Source organism: Anas acuta, chromosome 11 (genome assembly GCF_963932015.1).
Source record: "Anas acuta chromosome 11, bAnaAcu1.1, whole genome shotgun sequence".
In the NCBI taxonomy this organism is placed as follows: domain Eukaryota; kingdom Metazoa; phylum Chordata; class Aves; order Anseriformes; family Anatidae; genus Anas; species Anas acuta.
The window spans coordinates 8,769,636-8,791,053 of record NC_088989.1 but is presented as its reverse complement, the minus strand read 5'-3'; the positions used below and the strand labels follow the sequence as shown (position 1 = coordinate 8,791,053).

Here is a 21,418-nt window from a genome sequence, read left to right as displayed (position 1 = left end):
TTTTTTTTTCTAAGAAACTCAATTATTACACTAAACTAGATTACACAGAAAATTAAATCATAAATCCATGTGACTAGGCCTTGCCTCTGTTGCTCCTAAACACAACTTTGCTCTCTTGAGCACCTCATTTAAGTCAAAGTCAGAGCTTCGAAACTAGTTATGGATTCGATCATTTAATAACATGAAACAAGTAATTGTGTGGGAAAAAAATATTATTTAATTAGGCCCTACTGTTAATCAATAGTAATCTATTCATTCATTAATTTGCATATCCCTTTTTTATGTGTGCCCACAAATTCTATTAGATTTTTTAAAAAAGTTTATTAACTTTCTACTTTCACTATGCAAAAGGAAGTGCTCAAACTATATATATTAAGCAGAGCAAATAACTGAGCAGCAGGAATGTATGTATGCCCTATAGAACTGACTGCAGGATAAGATTTAATAATGAAAACAAGGAAAAGAAATAAAAGAGAAACAACAGAGCCTGGTCTCCCCAGGATGCATGCATAATTCTCATTAATGTTAATGAAAGATACTAAGTGTATGTGCACTGAGGGGGAGTTTATTAGAACCTAATAAATTCTGGGAGTTTTCCTTATTTATTTATTTATTTATTTATTAAACTAATAGTTGCTATAACAGGGAACTTCTTTAGCTGAAGTAGAAGATATCTGAAGAAGAAATAAAAACACTACATTAAAACTTGCTTTGTAGGTTACTCTCTTAAAATGCTACTTTACATAAAAAATTATTAGATTTACACATGACTAACAATTGTAGGTTCAAATTACAAACTCTGTGAATTCAAAGAATTACTTGTACAAGTAGGGTCAAAAGTGTTTGTATGGAAATGGTAGAAGCTCCACTGATTTAGCTCATATATTTTCACAAGTGAACTAAATAATTTATATCAGAGAATAATCTGTCCTATGACATCAAGGTTATTCTATTTATATGGACTCAGAGAATTGAACACAGGTTACAGTTACATTTCTACTATACCATAATTCTGAATCTATCCTATTGTGACTTCACCAAAAGGTCCCAGTTGAACAAATGGGTTTGGTTGTGTTCAAAGATGACTTATTTGCAGAAAAAAAGCATCCATTAAATATGGTCTGAACTGATCCATTCTTTAGTCTGGGCAGAAATGCCACCCCCTAATGAAAACTCTCCAAAAGAGTTGAGGCATGCTAGAAGGCTGCATAAGAAAATATCATGGTCTAAATGGCCTCATTGCCTCTTCTACACCTTCTCAATAAAAAAAAAAAAAAAAAAAAAATAAAGCTCATTTGCAGTTTCTTTTGTTTTGTTTAAAAAAAAAAAAAAGCAGAAAGGAAAAGACAGAAAGAGTGCTAGAGTGCTACCTCTGGGCATTATCTCTTTTTTAAATACTAAAAACTAGACTTGAAATCAGGCAGAGAAACTCAACGTTCAAGGAATCAAGTAGAGAAATTCACCATTTCAGTTTTAGACATCTTTAGCAGCAAGATCAAGACAATCATTCACATGAGCACTTTCCATCTGGTATGGTTTATTTTCTTCCAGCCTCTCACAGAGAGAATTTGGATCCATGATGTCAGGCAAGAAACTTCATTTTATGTTCTCTAAGGCAGCAGTGGAGGAGGTAAGTCACAGAAAGTATAAAGAAAAAGAAAAGAAAATGGTTTGATTTTTTAGAGGTAATAACCTAGGAGATTGCCAAAAGAGAAACCATTTCTCTCCTTCAGAAGACCTGAGCAATCTGGCAAACACAGGATGGCTTTCCAATCTTCTGCCTTTGCTAGAGGGTATAGATATCCTTGCCCCTGGCTGCACAGTCATGCTCTGAAGCACTACTGGGCAGGATTTGTTTAGAGGAGACAAGTACATGCACATACCTCACTTAGCACTGGTACAGTACACAGGTACAGGCAGAAACAAATTTGTTCTGACTTTGTGTGTTATTCCCAGTCCAGAAACAGGGGCAGCCTATTAGCCCAGACCTGAGACCATGCTAACAAGTACAGCAGAGAGAAACCATTTGGTTGTTTGCATCTGACCATTTAGACATAACCTGAATATGTTTTATCCATGATGAAAACCAAAGTAGTTTCTCAGGGTCCTCCACTTGGATATACTGTCCTTTTACCCTGGGACTGCCATAGCTAAGGATTCCCTCTTTATAGGGTGAGTACTCACCCTAACTCTGAGATATATTGCCAGAGTGCATTGAAGCAGCTTTCAGGAAGGATAGGGCAAATGAGTCTTGAGAGAGGAGTTTTGCTTTGTTTTTCTGGACACTCTTGTCTTGTCCAGTCTGGCTTGCAATGAGCATGATAAAAAACCCACTGAAGTGTCCAGAACTCCTGACACTATTTTTATTTCAGCTGCAAAAATATTACATACTCTTCACCCTGTCATCCTGTCTGGAGCTTACTGAGCAAGTTTTATTTTATTATTTTAACCCTGGTTTTCCATTTCTAAATTATTTCAAGGAGAGGCTTTTCATGCTCAAAAATAAAGTCCTGCATGGGCTAACAGGGTGCTTCTAGAAGACTAAAATGCATGGACTAGATCAAATGTACCTATATCTCATGTGCTTGGATTTGCAGTAGGTTACAGGAGAGTGTAACCACCTACTCTTTCATGTGATAAAACCTCTCTAGGGGCACTGAGCTAGGAAAGACCTCCCTTCCCTTGCTACTAGGTGCAAAAACATTACAAATACTTTCCATATTTTCTAAGTTTTGGCAACAAACTTTCAATCTGTCCAGGCTCTCTGGGAAGCTGCAGGGACAGTTTTAGGTAGACAGTTCTCTCTTTTGAAGGGGAGGTGACTTTAAGAGGGAAACAGTCCAGCTTAATATTTTCTTTATTATTGGATTAATAAGACTGCCAGGGCTCTAATGAATGGGTTCCCTCTGTCTGGATGAAATTGGGTCATTAGCATGAGCAAAGCACTGACTTTGCCTTTCCTAAGAGACTCAGATGTTACAGCATCCAGCCACACAGCTAAGGCACAGAAGTTTAACACAGATCAGTCAGCTGAAAATGCCTTTGGGCAAGAACACCCAACAACCTCAACCATACAACAGTTTAAAAGTGTGTAAGTGCCTGCTTATAGAAGACATGCATGGTGTGTAGGAAAGCATTCCATTTCACTCCTGACCCCTCAAAATTGCAGATCTTTGAAGTAAAAGCAGTACCTGGTAGGTAAGAATGCAAAGACAATGAGAAGTTGCTGCTCAGATTTGTTGTGGATGCCCCATCCCTGGAAGTGTTCAAGGTCAGGCTGGATGGGGCTTCGGGCAATTGCATCTAGAGGGAGGTGTCCCTGCCCATGGCCAGGGTTGGAACTGGGTGGTCTTTAAGTTTCTTTCCAACCCAAACCATTCTATGAATCTATGAGAAGTGCAAAATCACATGAGGCCAGAACACTGGGACACAGTATTCTGCTATAAAGCATTATATTAATTTTTTGAAGGAGTTATTCAGAAGCCTATTAAACTGAAATATAGCTTTGCAACACTTGCTTAATAAACAATTTTCACCTAATACAAAACACAACAGCATCAAGTTACATGTCTGAATTAAATGGGAATACTTTCATAGATTTTGCACATTTCTTGGAGAGTTACATTCTACTTGAAAGCAATCTTTTGTAAGCAAAAATATGAAAAAGAAATAAAAAAGAAATCAAGCATGCCCCCTGTAAAATGAAGAGGTTTATAAGATATGAGCTTGACAAAGAGAAGTATTATAGATGAGATGGAGCATGGAAAGAAATTCATACACTAACCACGCAAAAATTAATCAGACATCCTTGACTATGCTATTAATGATTTTAGACCTCATGCATTGTCTGGGATTTCAAGAGGTTTTGCATTTGCAGTACAATGGGGTATTTGTAGGACCTGTACTCAAGAGTGGCATTTGATTGATTGTACATACTCTGGGACAGAGAATGATTTAAATGCAAAACATATTGCTGCAACATGGGAACAAAGAAGTGAAAGACACTTTCTAATTAAAACATAGGATTTTTGATCCTAATCTCAGTTATTGTGGGGCAAATGAAGAGCAGCGTCTACAGCAATTCATGAATTTCTCAACATCCCTCCCCATCTTCTGTTTGTATTTTTTTTTTTTGTCAGAAAATGCCAATTCAGTGAAACAGAAAGTTTGCAAAAGAGGTTTTGTTTCCATGAAGAAAAGGTTTTAATGTTTTCAAAATACCCTGTTATAACATTTGCAGAGGAAAACCTTTCTACCTTTCAGCTAGAAATACTTTCTCTTTTTGAAACAAAACTGTTTATAGAAAAAAAAAAGTCTTCAACTTCCCAAATAAACCCTTCTGAATGACTGATTTGTTCAAGATTCTTCTGTCACAAAAATTGTAAATATCTGAACACACTCCAAAAAAAAAAAAGTATATTTAAAGCATTTTTTTCAAAGCAGACATGGGCTGTCCTGGAGCTGTAAGGAGAAGGGTAAAGCATGGGGAGCCCTGGCAGAGTTTAACCCTTCCCTGCAGTAATCAGCCAGGTCGCTGTGGGCAGCATGAAGCAGTGCCCCAGCACAAGCAGGGCTCTGCAGAACAAGTGCTTGCTTTCCACTTGGATAAAATGGAAAGCCACCTGCAGCCCCAGCACATGGGGCTCTGCTGATGCCTGATGTGGCTGCTGAGGACTGGGAGAGGCACTTCGGTGCTCCCACAGCCCTTCCTGAATGGGCACACATACTTCATTTTGTGCACATGCAAGTACTCTTGCAGGTCTGCATGCACTCCTGATTTAACTCTCACCCATTGTCCCTTGGGGGAAGAAAAAAAAAAAGGCCAGCAAACTGCTCTGCAGGTCTCCTGCAGAAAGAGGTTGTGCCGAGCAAGTGATGAGCTAGATGCTGGATGTAGCCAAGAGAGCTGCATGACTTTTAATATCTGAGTGTACACTAAGGCAAATTAAACAAGCATTTGAGCCCACTTACTTGCTTATTATAGTTTAATTTAGACAGTGTCAATAACTCTGAATAGCTCAGGGGGTATTTTTGGAATTAAACTACATAAAGAGAATATTCATCTAAGAAATCCATATGGTAAGAAAGGAGAGGGGAATTGCTAGCACAGAATAGTAAAATCTTCCTTCTCATTACCATTCTTCAACATAAGTCTTCTGAAATTTGTCTTTTACTTTTCTCATTTACAGTCGCACTTTTTAAATCTTATGGGTTTGGGGTTTTTTGTTTGTTTTCTTTACAGACTAGTCCACAGAGATATTCTGTGATTGTTGGTCAGGATTACAGAATGACATTGGCTACTGGAAATTAAAAATCATCCAGATTCAGAAGTATCTGGATGTTTGGTTGAATGGTGAATTTAGCAGTAATTCACTGCCAAAGAGAATTTTTGAAAACTTCTGTCTCCATTCCTTCAGGGAACCTCAAAGCTTGATATTTCTAGCTCAGACTTCATTATCCAGGTCTTCATTTCCATTTATCAGTGCCTTGGAGCCTTTGGTATTCTCAGCTAAGATGGTGTCATGTCCATCAATCACTGGGCTATTTCCTAATTCCCAATTTTCTTTGATCTCTTTCAGCCTTCAAGAAACCTCTGCAACCGTACATGGGTGTATACTAGATGCAGATACCTCTTTTGTCAGCCACTACCATCTTTTAAGAACAGGAACTGACCAGTACAAATTAAGTGGATCTTACGAAATGTTTTCATTCTAAGTTCTGTATATTATTATATGTATTAAGGGAGGGTCTAAAGACCCATCTGGGACCAGTGCTTTTTGGGGGGCAAAACAAAAAGCAACACAATCTATGCAATGAACAGGAGTGAGGACCTGACAAAAGAAAAAGAAAAAGGAAAAAAAAAAAAAAGAGTTTTGCTATAGAAAAACATAGGTCTGGTTATTGGACCAACACAAGGCCGATTTTGAAAAGAGCCTTGAAGGAAAGGGCAAGAATTATTTAGTGTGAGCAGAAAACTAAAAGCCAACAAAAGACCTTACATGGCAGTTGGCAAAATGCAAACAATCTGGATGCCCCAGCTGCTTCCCTGTGGCTGTAAGGGCCAGTATATTCCTAGCTTTGAAAATATACACTATTAACATCCCAGAAAAATCACCCCAGTCTATGTATAGTACCATAGTAGAAAGAAAATTATGACCTGAAAACAGACACACCAGCCCTAAAACTGCTGAATTTGCTGCATTGATTACCCATCTGCAATATTATATATACTCCAAGCAAATATTTTTAGTGTGGTTCTCAGCACACTTTGAAGAGACTGCTATACTTAATCAAATCATTTCTGGACATCCCAAAAGCTTTCAAGAGAACCATGGTTCCTAATAGTAAAGCAAACAAGACCATTTGTTCATGGTTCAGTACAATCTGGTTTTCAAAATCTTGTTTCTTCCACATTTTTTCTACTTGAAACTTTTAAGTCATTTAGAGGTAAGAAATTTTTTGCATTTCTCAAATGCCAGCTTATTAATATTATTATTATTATTTTTTAAAGAGAGTAAAAGGTGGCCTCTAATACTCCATTAAGCAAAGACTCACATCTGCCAGTCTGCAAGGAAAGCAGGCTGAGACATCAGAAGTGTTGCAGTTAGTGAATTTAATCCTTCTGATGCAATCAGGCTGCAACGTGATCTGATTAAACTTAAAGATTCAGACCTGAAGCCCCGTACTCTATGTCCAGGGACAGGTAGACAAATAGTATGAAAGAGCAGTCTCCTGTGGGCTTAAATAAACCCTAGAATCTACAGTTCAGGTTAAGATTTCTAAGGAATGCAAGCCAGGTGGATTCATTTAACATAGCATTAAAAACACATCTGGAAAAGAAAAACATGTACATCAAAAATAATGGTAAGGTAATCTTCTCAGTGTAAAATAATTAGTGCAATATGTGACACAAAATAAATTTCTGCACATATACCTACACTGCCACCATCAGCCTCAATTTCTCATTTATTTAGGTGAACCTGTAACTGGCAAGCAGGCACTTTGTCATGGATAACAGTGGAGGTGTTGAGCTGCCGGAGACTTCAACGCTGCTGCAAAATAGAGTGTGTGTTCATATGTGTTTGCACAATGGACACTTGCTGTGCAATATTATCTTGTCTCTACAGATAAATTAGTTGCATCATGCTCCTGCCAGCTTGATTTGTTTAGCCTTTACAGAGTACAGAGTGCATGGAGTTTCTTGTGATTGAATCTCACATAAAAGGTAAACCTGAGAGTTTATTCTACACTATGCCATACATCCACCAAGGCAGCTAGAGCATTTGCTGACTTGATGTTGGAAAGAAAGCTATAAAATATACTGGGGAAAATCTTGAAACGTCACTCACTTGACATGGCAATAAGAGCTCTGCATTAAGATGCAGAGCTGATTTCCCTGATCCATGAAATTGCCTGGATATTTAAGGCATTCTCAAATAGAACCAGTGTGAAACTCACTCTCCATTCCTGACACAAGGACGCTGTAGGTTTTGCATTCACTAAGAAAAACAGAGCTCAAAATTGCAGATATAAATATTCTTTAAGAGAGAACCTAAATACAATTTCCTCCCCCCTAGGTAGGATGAAATAAGAATTCAAAATGTGTTTAATGCTGGAAGATGGTTATGCTTGCTCACACATTGCTTAGAGAAGCTCAGGTTCTTTGTTGTGAGTTGGTGCAAGAAGCTCTTACTGTAAAACACAAAAGTGTGCAAGTCTGTGGCCACCTTTGGAGAGGGATATTTCTCCCTGTCACAAATAGGTGACAGGGCTGGAATGTATGCAATCTGTGGGCAGCTGTGGAAAAGATGATGAAGGAATACTTTGTACTACTGTAAGGTCTGAGACCTGGGATGTGATTCAGAATTCCTCAGGAAATGTATTCTTTCCTGCTGCTAAAGGCTAAGAGCCATCTATACTTCCAAAGTACTGGTGGGCTGAGGATCAGCTATAATGTTTCTTCCAAAGACAAACACACAGACCTCATTAATGGGAGAATTGGAAAGGACCAGGAGCTTCCCTAAAATGCGATCCAGCAGGCTCCAATAATTTAGATTCACAGGACGACAGTATAAACAAGGAAAGGAGGACAGTAATGTTGTACTCCTGTGTGTTAGATTCTATAAACAGCTTCCAATTAGATAACTAGTATGGTTTCAGTACAGGCACCACTGACGTATCCTGACATTGCAGTACATCTGACTGAAACATGCACACATGCAGGTTTCATGCCAACACAATGAACGTATAACATTAGCAAACAATATCTTACCATGGATTTCTATCCAAAATCGCTCTAAGAGACCAATCTCCTTTAAACGTGGTGCATGCACTGCACATATCTCAGGCATCTCCACAGCAAAAAAAGACCTGAGACATAATCAAACTCAGGTCCAAGATTTTTCTTTGACATGGATTACTATTTCGCCTTGTTGAAAAATAAAGAGAATTTCCTAATATTTTTCAGATAAAATTTCTCAGTTTATATTTTCCACCAAGCTGATTGCTTTTCCCATTTTGTAGTGAGGTTTTGCACTGATCAGTTTAACAGCCAGTACTCATCCCCTGTTTCCTGTAATTCTTTTCCCATGTAGCACATGTAGTAGCTTATATCTATACAGGTATCCAGAATTATACAAAATAAAATAGGAAAGACTCTTGAAGCCATCTGGTGTGTGCCCCCATTCAGAGCTAGATCAGCTACACCTAATTAGCTCCTGACATACCCTTGCCTACCCTATTGAAACAGAGACTTCACAAACTCCCTTGGATATTTATTGTGATGCTTTGCTATTCTTACTATTAGAATGTTTTCCTAATGTTAAATCTGTTCCAGAAATTTTAATTACAAGTTCTCTTAGAGGAAAACTGGATTATTGTGTATTTTTATACATGCAAAAAAAACACATGGAAACAAATGACACACTGAATGCAAAGTTCATAAATTATTTGTAGATCACATGGTTTTACAAACTTTCTAATTCAAAGGAATTTAAGTGGAACCAGCTATTTATGTACCCTCCCTATTGTTCACTTTAAAGAAGATCTTGATCACAGTAATTTTTTCCCCAATTCCAGTTTTGAAAGCTCTAAGTTCTCTGAAGAAAATAGTTGTTGGCATTTTCAGATGATAAACATCCTAAAGTGATGATGATAAATTACAGTGCAGCCCAATGATGCAGAAAAGTAGAGAAATGCAAACTGCTAACCTCCAATTTATGAATACACACTCTTTATTATGGAGTCTAGGGGTTCACAGCTGTAAGAGTGGGTCATTTTCATCTCATTGCTCATTAGAAGTATAAGATGGAAGCACTAAGGGTGGCTACCATTTGCAATGTACCGGATAGATTAATGCTTAATGTTCTTTGTCTCCGGTATGAATACAAAATGATACAGATTTTTTTCCCTTTTTAAGGCCTATGTAAGCATCTGTTATTGCTCACAATCACACAAGATGGGGATTTTTACGTCTGGTTTTGCTCATTCATACTAGAAAATTTTCACACATTTTAACTTAATCATCCCTATAAAGCCCCCTTTTTACGAAGGAAAAAAACAAACAACTTGTTCAAGATAGCAAAAGAAATCCTGTGATCAATTTGCTAAGACATGTCCATGTTTAATGATGAAATTTATTCAGGAATGTATTTAAACTGTGAAACTTTCACCCAACTACAGGCATTCCCAGTGAAACCCACCCAATGAACTCTAAGTCATGACCTGAGGAATCAGTTTTATTGCAGTATGGCAGTAAATTGTATTACATTTCTTCATCACTGCTCAGCTTCCCAAAGCTTGGGGATTTTCTAATTTCTTCTTCTCTCTCCCTTTCACCTCCCTAATAAATATTCAAAGCAGGCAACAAAAAGGCACAGGAAAAATAAGGTCAATACAAGCAAATTGGAAAGAAGTAAAATGTTTCTATATGCTATCATTTGGTTGTTAGAGTTATCTTAATCAACCCAAACAGCTTCTTTGAGCCATCTAATCTGATTTTACAAAGTGCTAACCCATAGCCATATTTGACTTTCCTTTGATTCCAAACGTAAAAAAAAAAAATAGCCTTTATCTAATGTTCAGGCATATAATCTAACTACACATGCATTTGCATTTGCATTACGAGGCAGTGAAACATGGCTGGAGAGCCATCTTGGATGTTATCTATGTTATTACTCAAGTGGAGAGTATAATCATAAATCCTTTTGCCTTCCACCCCCCGCCTTTTTTTTCAGAAGTACACTTAAAATCTGTTTTTAAGCTTCACTGGCTCCATTACATTTGAACTTCAGTAACAAGAATGTGATATGAATTTGTAGAGAGCAAGCAGAGACAAAAGGTATATTTTCATAATGTGGTTCAGTTTAACTGTTCCTATAATTATCTACAACTCATTAGGCAATAAAAAGACAAACAAAGAGATTAAGAATGGAAGGGCAATATTTTCTCCATAAAACAAACACAAAAACCTTAAACAGATGCCTCTTTTCTATGGCTTCCCTTGCATAAATACAGCCAGCAGCTTAGAAAAGATATTTTCATGATTGAAAACTTTTGTCTAGAAAAAAACCTGTAAACATTATCCAGTGCAATTTCAATAAAAAGTATTTACAGCTATTGTACACTTGGGATTTTTTGATCTCAAGGATAACATAACAATACAGCAATGGTCTGCAGATGACTAGCTTTGATCTTTTATTAGTTCTTATAATTGTCTCTTAATTTGTATTCTGCATAATAAGCACTCACCTTCACAGTTTGTCCGGCTTCAGGGCCATCCTGTAAGCAAAGGGAGAAGTCTCAGGTTAGAGGAACTAGCAAGGATCACACACAGGGATTCAGAAATATCACTCATTAATCATTCACATCCAATTTCATTGTATGGTAATTTAGCATATTCTCCTGGGGTCCCTTCAACACAGTTTTTAGACTAGGTGCCTTTCCACATCAGGCCGTGGCAGAGTGAGAAGCGGTATCTTTGACCACAAAACCCACAGTTGTTAATTTTCATGCTTTCAGATTGTATTTTTGAATAGCTAGCAATAGGTTTCTGATCCTTGTGAATATAAAATCAGACAAGTAAGTGAGAATTTAATCAAAGCATGCTTTCTTAAAGTCTTATTCTAAGGAAATAGGCTTAGTCTCCTGATTTGCTTTAAAAAAAAAAAAAAAAAGCAGCTCTTTTTTTGGCACAGAAACCCAGTACAAATAACTGAAAATAACTGATAACATATTTACACGGCCATATCTCTCTGCCTGCATATACATGTGCGTGAGCAGGAGAGAATTAATTACTCCTTTCCATTCCAAGCTGTGGGTTACCTGTTGAAGACAGAGATGTGACTGCCTCCTCTAGAAGTTCAATCCTGCAAACACCTCCTTGGGAAAGGAGTACTTGTTGAAACACTCTTGAGTAAGTATTGCATTTGAGAGTGTTCCCAGGCTTAGCCAAAAGTATGGCAGTTAGTAATTATCCAAACTTTTCTCTTTTTTCTCTTAGCAATAAGAATTTCTCTTTCAATGGCAAATCTGGCATATTGCCATCCACTGTGCAAAACATTAATATGCTTTTTAATTTTTTCCTTAATTGTTACTTTGCATTTATCATCCCTTAAAATTTGAATGCCCTTTTGTTATTGGCCTACGAAAGGTGGCAGGAAGCTTGCTAAAATAAATCATGAAACTTATTTATTTATTTATTTATTTATATTTGACAGATTTACAAACCTGAATTGAAATGGTGAGTGAAGTGGCACCAAAGTGTTTCTCTACCACGTTGCCAACCCTTTGTGCCATACGAAACAGATCAGCCACCTCCTCGGGACACAGGTCGCGGAAACGCTCCACCGGACGCAGCGGGCAAACAAGGACATCTGAAGTTTGGATCGTCAAGGTACAAACGCAAATCTGATTGCCCAGAAAGAACAGTGTCTCACCCCCTGCCTGTAACCTGTTTCTGATCACCCCGATTTGGCTAAACTTCTGCTCTACTAAAACATGAGGCTAAACATAGTCAATCACACGATGCTTTGTTCAGAAGTTTCCTGAAGCCCTTCAGATATCAACCAAATGATTAAAATACGGTTCATATGCTAATATGAAGGAAAACAAAGGAAAACAAAGTTTTCACAAACTCAAAGTTACCATTTTGAACTACACAGCTGTTGGTATTAACATCTTCGGAAGTTAGAGACATTTACTTTTGTGATTAAAAAAAATGGGTGAAAAGCAACAGATTTGAAGGTGGATATGGGCGTGTGATCCAAGACAACAGTTTTAGTGTTTTTCCACATACATAGTATGTATTTTTTAAAATCTTGCTCTTACACCTCTAATTTTAGGTACCTAAATGTGAAAACCCGACACTATGCTGTTAAAAGCAGCTCACTTACTTATACATCACACTAATTACCATTCACGAGGAATGCTCACCTGTTATAAACATTATGTATTTTTAGAAATATGGTAAGATACTTCAGACTTTTCGCTTTTAAGTGCTGTGTTCACAACACTGCAAATACACTGATTTTATTCTACCTTGGTAACAGCGTTTCATGAGTCGGTGAAATGAAGCTATAAAGTAAACAATGGAAGTACACCGACACTATGCACAGTCACCTGATCTGCTGTGTTCACAAAAATTAATAATTTCTATGACTCCTCACTTGAAAGTCAATTTTTTAATATTATTAATAGTGTCCAGAATTCTTAGCAGAGTTTCAGTTGTGTAAATCCAACAAGAAAGCATGTGGGACTTGCTTCTCATTTCAGTTCCCTGCAGACAGGATTTTTTTTCCCCTGACTTACAGTATTGTGTTTGCAGAATAAAGACCTTAAAATCACCTTTAATACCACTTGAACTTCCCTGACCAAAGGTTGTGAAAATTAACAAGTTCGGTACTTTTTCCTTATTAAAATGAGTGTTATTTTCAAAGGACTATTTGAAGAAAATTAAGCTCCATGCCATTGTGTTCCAGTAATATTTATTTTTACTGCACCTTGAAGCCTGCAGGTGTTCAGGAATATTCTCTATATTCCAGGAAATGTAACTAGGAGATGTTCTGTAGTTAACAGGTTCACACCAAGGTTACACTGACATGATTTAAGAAGCCTCCAGAACCTCATGAAACATTTGAAATAAAAAATGATTAACACATGCGAAAGATGTTTTATTTCCATAAACAGAGAGACATGTTTACGTTCACCAAGCTTCTCATAGGAATCAAATTTATAATTCTGATAAAAGGAAAAAACAGATAATTTCTGGAAATAAAGAAGTAGGGGCAGATTCTGACAATTTTTCTGAATCCAGATGAGGACAGACAATATTGTAATGGATATTTGCTTAACTGGGAGCAGATTTTTCCAGCAATCTCCCCAGCTTTGCTCCCAACAGAACAGGAGAAGAACAGAACAGAACCCCAGCTGTGGGCTTAATCTGCTTTGAAAATCTGGCCCTTGCTTGTCTGGTACAACAACAGCTATGCCACCACTATTTTCTCTTTTCCTCTTGTTGTAGCTCACAGTATTAAAAATATTTTAAGGACGGAGAAATATCTATTTAGCAAACGGGTACTTGGAAATAAACCATTCCTGAACGGGGAAAAAAAATCTGGTTTTGTGGGTTTTTAGCTCTAAAAGGCTGTGCCTCTTGGCAAGCTACTGGGCATAATAAAGCTCCTGTAATTTATTTGTGCCTTCCCAGCACACTGTACAAAGCACCTCCATAAAGGATGCTATTGGCTGAACTCAGGGCCCAAGGGATGAGCTGGAAACTTGCTTGGCAGACCTGATTTCCATACCAGGAATAAAGGAATAGAAAAACTAATTAATTTTACTCATAAAGAGGAAATCCACGTCAAGAGTAAAACAGGAAAAAGGACATTCGTTTAATCTGAGTTCATTTTTCAAAAGGAGAGAAGGGAAGCTTTTACCCTTAGGGCATCTGATACTTAAGTAGATAATTATCCTTCTTCTGCAGCACTGCTTTATTATCATGGGTCAACGAACCATTTATAAATGAAGAATTTCCCCTCACTTACCTCTAGCAAAACTGCTGCTTACATTAAGACAATTTCCTTTCCTCCTCCAGATTTTTTTTCCTACAGTTTCATTCTGTCTCAGACTTGTATACGCCTCACCAGCATTTGTTTGTTCTCTACCTAGCTCAGGGCCACAGCCACAAGTATGAAGTTTTGCATTAATCATAGTTTCTACAACCTTATATTAGCACTGTACTACTTGTCACTGTGATGCATTGCGAAAAACAAGGGCTAAATACTGCTTGCGAGAGCTTTCCTTACCACAGCACACAGGAGAGGGAGAGACGGCGGTGTGAGTGCTGCTGCTGACCAAGGCAGGATATCTGTTTCCCCTTCTTAATTCTGTCACTAATCTGTTCTGTCATTTCTGCAAGTTGTCTCTGTACCTCTCTCTCTCCCCTCTTCTACTCTTTATCTGCCTAATCTGCTCAGATAGCCCTTGCCAGTTGGTGCAATGGAGGTTTTCTTATTAAGCCGTGAGGCTTTCTGCTCATGTGGGACCATGAGGTGTTCCTCCACTCTCAGATGATGTGCCCATAAACCACATCCTTCTCCAAAAAGGATTTTCACTTCCTCCTTGTGTTACCAAGACTCATTTACAACTCAAACTAGATTTTAGCCATATTTCTGTCTTTGAATGTGATAAATAATTCAAAGGCACAATCACACACTGGAGCATCTTTACTGAACTTTGCATCATTTCAAAATAATTCTACAAAGAATAATGATAGAAATTCTGAATCAGAGCTAAATTAACATGAGAATGTAATTAGGACAACATTCAAGTTATATTTAACTATGAATATATAAAAAGGCAAATGTTAGAATGAATTCATGGATTTGAGGTCATTAAGAAAACAACCAGCCACTGCAACTTTAAATCATAGTTTTTAACTACACTTTTTAACACTTGGATAGCTTTTAACATTATATCCTGGTTAGATTTTAATCTGGATAAATGTTCTATTCATCTCAAAAGTCCTCCTAAGTCTCAAATCAGATAAACTGTTCATTGCTTTCTGCAATTACCCACTGCAAACACTGCTGTGAACTACTGATGTGCTTCAGGTGACTGTGTATTAATGATGCGAGTGAAAGCGAGTCTGTACTTCTGTGTACGTGCGATCGCTCCTTAGGCAGCAGCGCTACTGCCATCTGAGATGCCTCGGGGCACCCAGCTGCCACTCCAGAAGGGCAGGAGCCTGCCATATGCCCTGTGTCATATCTGCCAGCCAGGTGGGATGTCTGAGTCAGCTTAGGGTATCTGAAACGGCAGCAGGTGCCTGTGCTTGGGCAACAGCCCCCACCGTTACACAGGGGCTCAGCAGGACAAGGGACCTATTTTCTTGGCAGGCACACTGCAAGACTGAAGGCAGCATTCTGCCTTTGGAGAGTTTGAACTTTCTGTTTCCTTTCTCTAACCACCATAATTAATAATTTCATGATTTCTTCATTCATTCTAAACCGCTACTGACTGATGAAGTTTCTATTTTTAAGCTTTGATGTGCACAGCTGTTATTTCCTTCAAACTCTCTGAGTCAGTCCACATCATTACAGTACGTGCCATTTAATATGTCAACTTCTCCATTCTAACGAGTGGAAAACCTTTACACCTAATTATAATTTGTGATTGGATATTCCTCTCTCCAGATCTTGCAGGAGTCTCAACAGCTTTACTTTCTTTTCCTAATACCTAAATATTCATACACAAATCAATATGCACACCCTCACACACACTAAAAGCTCTATTAATGATTTATTAAACAATTAGGAATGTCAGTATTTTTCCAAAGACTACCAGTAGACAGTAGGCTAAAACTCCAGCTATATTAGTGGCAATGTAGAACCACAAAGTAGCAGTAAAACAACACTGGGTCAGACCCACTACCCTCAAACCACTAATCTCAAATGGAGCTGAAACCTACGGATGACCTATGATTTCAGCAAAATTACTTGTCCTTACATATTGGGCACATCAGCCCACTCCCTGCATAACCTTGGGGAGGTTGTTTAATGCACCAAAGTCTGTAAACCTCCTCCATAACTCAAATTAATGGCCTTTCTCTCAGCGTTGGTATAATTAAGACTGCAACCTGTAAGGAAAAGTTTGGACTCATGGTCAAGCAAGCACCGTTCACGAAGTTTCTACACACCAGCAGAGCCAGAATACTGAAAGATGCCAGCTCTGAGCACTCGAAGTCAAGGCTGCACACATTTCTGTAAAACCCTTTCATGCTTTCATTGACTTTTTAGACCATAGTAACTGGAGCCCTTTGAGACTGGCATTCAGAGCGACGCACTGTAATGGGTACCCAGGCACTGCCAAAGCTGTGCTCAGTTTTGCCAAGCACAAGTACAAACTCCCCGTGCACATCTATGCATCTAAGGATATGCTTACGTAAAAGATGATGGGTCACTAATGAAAAGTGATCATTTGTTAAGTGCATAATGACTTTAAGTTGATAGCACAGGAGGCTTCAGCTTCTACAAGAGATGCAAAACATATGGCCAACATCTGCATGCTGACCACTTCAAATGCAATTTTCCTTTTGCTAATACACAGGCTGGAGGCCAAAATTCAAAGGCACAGTAGTCACTTCCAGTGGCTTGGTCTGAATTCTAGCTTTGAAGCCCAAATTATTGCAGTTCTGTATCTAAGGTCTAGTTCTGACTCCATGTTCCCTTTAGTGGGATTCTGATCAGCCCATAAGGCACCTATGATAAATTTTCATACACAACTATTTGGGTACACACATTCTGTAATTCTGATATTTTGGAAAAATGGCTTTTTTCCTTGGGGGTCAAAAAAAGAAAGAAAGAGAGAAACAAATAAAACAACAGCAACAGCAGCTAAAATTCCTTTTGTATGACAAGCCTTAAAACTAAACACAGCTTTTTCCTTGTTAAGTCCACTATTTTGCTATATAAAAACATATTTTCCATTTTAACTTTTATTTCTGAATTTGAACTTCATACAGAACAATTCAAACAATTCAAAGCTTTATAAAGGAAAAAAATTAAAGGCTCTGCAGCTACTGACATTCTAACAATAGGAGTAAAGTTCTTTTTTTCCTTTTTTTTTTTTTTTTCGTTTTATAAGAACCAGTTAAAACATTAAAATTGACAGGTTTTCTTAATATGTTAAGGCTTTAAAAGAACAAAACACATGGGGAAAAAGGCAGAATATCTAAAGTGAAAGGGTAATTGTGTCTTTATGAAGCACTGGTTTTGACCGGTATTGTTTGTTTTCTAAACCATTTGTTACAAAAGGTTTTAACTTAGTAAAATGACATATTTACAACATAGTCAGGAATCCATCATTGGCATTGGGATAGAAATACTATTCCTGTTCCAGAAACTTTAAAAAAGATTAAAAAAAAAAAAAAAAAAGAAAAGAAACACAAAAAATCTTCCCTTTACACAAGACTCAAAGATCTCAAATATGTATATATATTTTAAATTTGAAAGTAGGAAAAATTTTCAAGTTAACTTGAATATTTTGAAAATTAAGAACATTTCAAAAAGTTTCAAAGTCTTGAAATACCTATTCTAGCATTCAAAAAAATGTTGACATAAAAGACAGTTCACAGTTAATAAGAAAACAATTTGTCATTAATAATTTAAGTTTGGGAAACTCATTAAAACTTATCCTGTCATTAATATTTTGGTTTTGACTAAACTGTTTGCACTAAAAAATAAAAATAGGAGAGAGAGAGAAGAAAAGAAAAACAGAAAGAAAAAAAAGATCCCAAACTGTGGTGCCTATGGAGACTTAATACTGCTTCATGTACTTCATAAGCTTGTGTGAACACTGTGAAAGCACAGCAGCCTCTTCCTCCCAGCTGAATTCACCCCCCTCATTTATGGAGCAACTGTCAGCAAAAGCTCCTGTCTTGGAGACAAGGGCTTTGGCCACTTCAGGATTAATGCAGGCAGTAGCACCATGGACACTGCTACCATCTCTTCCTAACAGGAGGAAGCGTTTGGGAGTGGTGTCCTTTGAGCGTGAGGCTGCTCAGTAGCCAGTCCAGCCCTCAGCAGGGTGGGAAGATGAGGCCTTGGTGTGGTTGCTGGGAGCTCCGAAGCCAGAAGTACCAGCTGGAGATGACTGCAACAAATGATTATTTATAACCATCTCATGCATCTGTATGAAATACCCCTTCTGCGCATCCATCAGATAGCTGATGGGAATGTAGTAATAATGCGCTGTGGGGAGCTGGGTGAGGGATTATTCTTTTCTTATACTCTGTTTTACATGAATTTGCATCAAGTGCCCCAAGCACAGAGAATCAGTCAGACAAAGCTTCAGGTATTAAAACTCACCACAATGTTGTCCCCAGACAGACAGGGATATTGAATTCATCATTGCATCTAAGCACAAGTTTTCTTTGTTGAAAAACTCTAATTGCTAACAGAAAGAAGTCCCATAGCTAAGAAAAAGAAATAATAATAATAATTAATAATAATTAAAAAAAAAAAAAAAAGGAAAATGCATGACTAATAAAATTAATATAGTTGAAAAACAACCGCTAGTCATTTATCTTTCTTCTGCCCTGCCCTTGAACAATTCTCCACATTTTGAAGGCTACAGGAGCAATTTCTCTCTGTGAAGAAAACAGTACTGGTTCCACAGACCACAATAGGAGGAGGAGTGATGAAGAAAGTGAAGACAACTGGAACAGCACATGCATGTACACCTACACTTACACACATGCACAAGCTGTATCAGATAGGCATCCAGAAAGCCATTAAAATGAATCAAATACACATAATCAATCCTGCATTAGAACAACAATAGGTCAAGGCATCACTTCAGTCCCCACTTCACCCACTGAATTAGGATGTATGAAAGACCACAGCAATGCAAGAACCAACACCCTTCCCCGGGGATAAATCTTGCTCAGCAGAACAGCGTGACTCACTTTTGGAAGGAAATCTGTAGAGGCTATTTGGATTAAAATTGAACATTTCATAGTAGAAAAAGTTGAAGGAACACTTTAGCAGGTTTTATATGTAGAACTGGATTTAAATATATTTAAGAAAGCTGTTCTGGTTATGGTACATCATAGAACTTGCTAGTTTGGGAGCAAACATGGCTGTGAACAATAAAGATGATTAAGAACAAATAAAAATGTAATAAAATTACAATAAAAACTCAAAAATTGTTTCAATCTATTAAAACCACACACAATGCATTTTTCAGATCTTGCTATGCCACTTCATAGCATTAATAAGAAAAAGTCATTAAGATAAGACAAATTATCTAAACATAGCTGATCTTGATAAGGCAGCTCAGTAAGCATTTACATTAATACAGAAGACCAGATTTAAGCAGTAAAACAGAGATTTAGTGGTTCCAGTGGAACCAAAAGCAATCAGTGTAAATCTTTGACATGGATCTCTGTGCACTATGATAAGAGCACTGTTTTAAGACCACACTGCAGCTTTTATGGATATATATATTTTTTTCAACTTGGCCTCATCTTCTCACCACAATGAAACTATTTGAAATAATTCATGTCAATGAAAGGTGCGCTAGTTCCAAGAAATTAACAATAAATATTATTTTAGTTTTTCTGTAGAAAGAAGTCAGTATATCTCATTTCAATACAGATGGCTTATAGACCAAATCATGCCAGATAGCACACCAAAGTATAAAGGACTGCTACTCAAAGTACAGTGACTCCACGAGACAGAGGGCCGCAGCAGGGAAATGTGAGATTCAGAACTGTTAACTTTTCATTTTAAACAAGCCTTTCGTTTATTTGATATTCCCTTTAAATGCCTTTAGGGTATGTCAAGTAGGTCACTAAGAGCTCAGTTCTTCATAGCGAGTGGTATCTTACTGTAGGATTCCTCCTTTTCTGCTAGTGACTGACCTCAAGGGCAGCCTCGGGCAATAGCAGGTGCCTAAGTGGAACCACAGTGAGAATAACTGTAGGAGAGTTTGTGGCTCAGAAACATGCTTCCAATCCAAGTTTCACTTGGTGGAAATTTACTGCAGACCCAAACTTAGATTTGTACTGGGAATGACAACCACATTCTAGAATAACATGAAGCATTTGATCTTTGAAAGCCCCAAAGCAATAACCAATGGCCAAATTAGAAAAGTAGAAGCCAATATGAAGCCACTTCATGTGCAACTGCTATCATGCTCTGAGAAGATCCTGTAATGATACGCTGTTGTACAAGCCATTGCAGCTAATGGCTACATCTATGTTACTCTTAACCGATATACCCTATTTCTAAATAAATGACAAAAGCACTCGTAGTTACACAAAGCCATCTATGCATGTCTATCAGTTATAAATGTACAAGACCACTGCAAAAACACCCATACCTGAAGCTGAAAGCAGAAACCAAACAAAACATGGGTTACAATACTCGAAGAGTGTTTTTTTGTTTGTTTGTTTGTTTGTTTGTTTTTTGGCACAATCGTCAGAGCAGTGGCATTTACCAGAAAAACTGATATGCTCCTGCAAAGCAGCTCAGCATCTACAAGTCTTGTCTAAATGACCTGCATCATGAGAAAACTGCACTAAATTCAGTTTATCAAACTTCACCCTGCTGGAATGGCAACATGTAATTGCGAAGCCTCATTTCAAATGGGGAAGTCAGCTCATCATTCAACCTCTCCACCTGAGAATAAGAAAGAACTTGCGAAAAATGTTTCAGAATTGAGTCTTAATTAAAGTTGTGGCACTGTCATATTCAAAAAATAAATAAATAATGTGACCACTGTGAAGTTACATTCTAGAACACGATTCAAGAACTGTAATAATAATTACTAAGTATTAGTTACGACAGTTATTTTCTTGGAAGTTGGATGCCGTATTCCAAACATAAAGTTTTAATGGATACAAGCTTTGACTTGATAGAAATACAACACAGATGTGCTGGGAATTAAGGTTCTGTAAAAACTGTAAGCATTATTGAGACTGTTCTCTGTGGGACATGAAAATATGTTCTCTTTTTCCGATCTGGGCTTCTGTGGTTCAAAACAGCAATAAAATAAATGGTGAATATTTGGTGAATCTGTCTGGGATTTATCTTGCCTAATTTTGAAGATAAATTTGTATAACCTATAAAGCAAAACACTGTATTTGGACCTGTGAAAAGACAGTGCTTTGTGGTAAATTTATACTCCAGAATTAAGTTACCTTAAGCAAGGTTTGGATCTGCGGCTGGAGAAACTGGTTACGGAGCCACTTTGACTACCTATCAATGGCAGATGATCAAGAGCTTTACACATACTCTTTACAACTCTGCACTAAGTCTGTGCTGAACAGCACATAGAAAGACGTGCTTCTGGTAGCATACGCCAGACAACGGTACCTTCATTTCACAACCAGTGAAGCATCAGCTGGAGGAATGCG

At 37.6% G+C, this 21,418-nt stretch overlaps 1 protein-coding gene across 3 annotated transcripts in view; it reads right to left on the bottom strand.

Annotated features, from left to right (window-relative positions):
• FHIT (fragile histidine triad diadenosine triphosphatase) overlaps window positions 1-21,418 on the bottom strand; it is a 565,209-nt gene that overhangs the window by 129,051 nt on the left and 414,740 nt on the right. For all 3 annotated transcript variants that reach the window (XM_068694479.1, XM_068694477.1, XM_068694480.1), the window contains exons 4-5: window positions 11,728-11,873; window positions 10,750-10,779 (exon numbers count right to left, since the gene is read on the bottom strand). In XM_068694479.1, coding sequence (XP_068550580.1) covers window positions 10,750-10,779; window positions 11,728-11,873 — 176 coding nt within the window. The remainder of the gene's footprint in view (window positions 1-10,749; window positions 10,780-11,727; window positions 11,874-21,418) is intronic.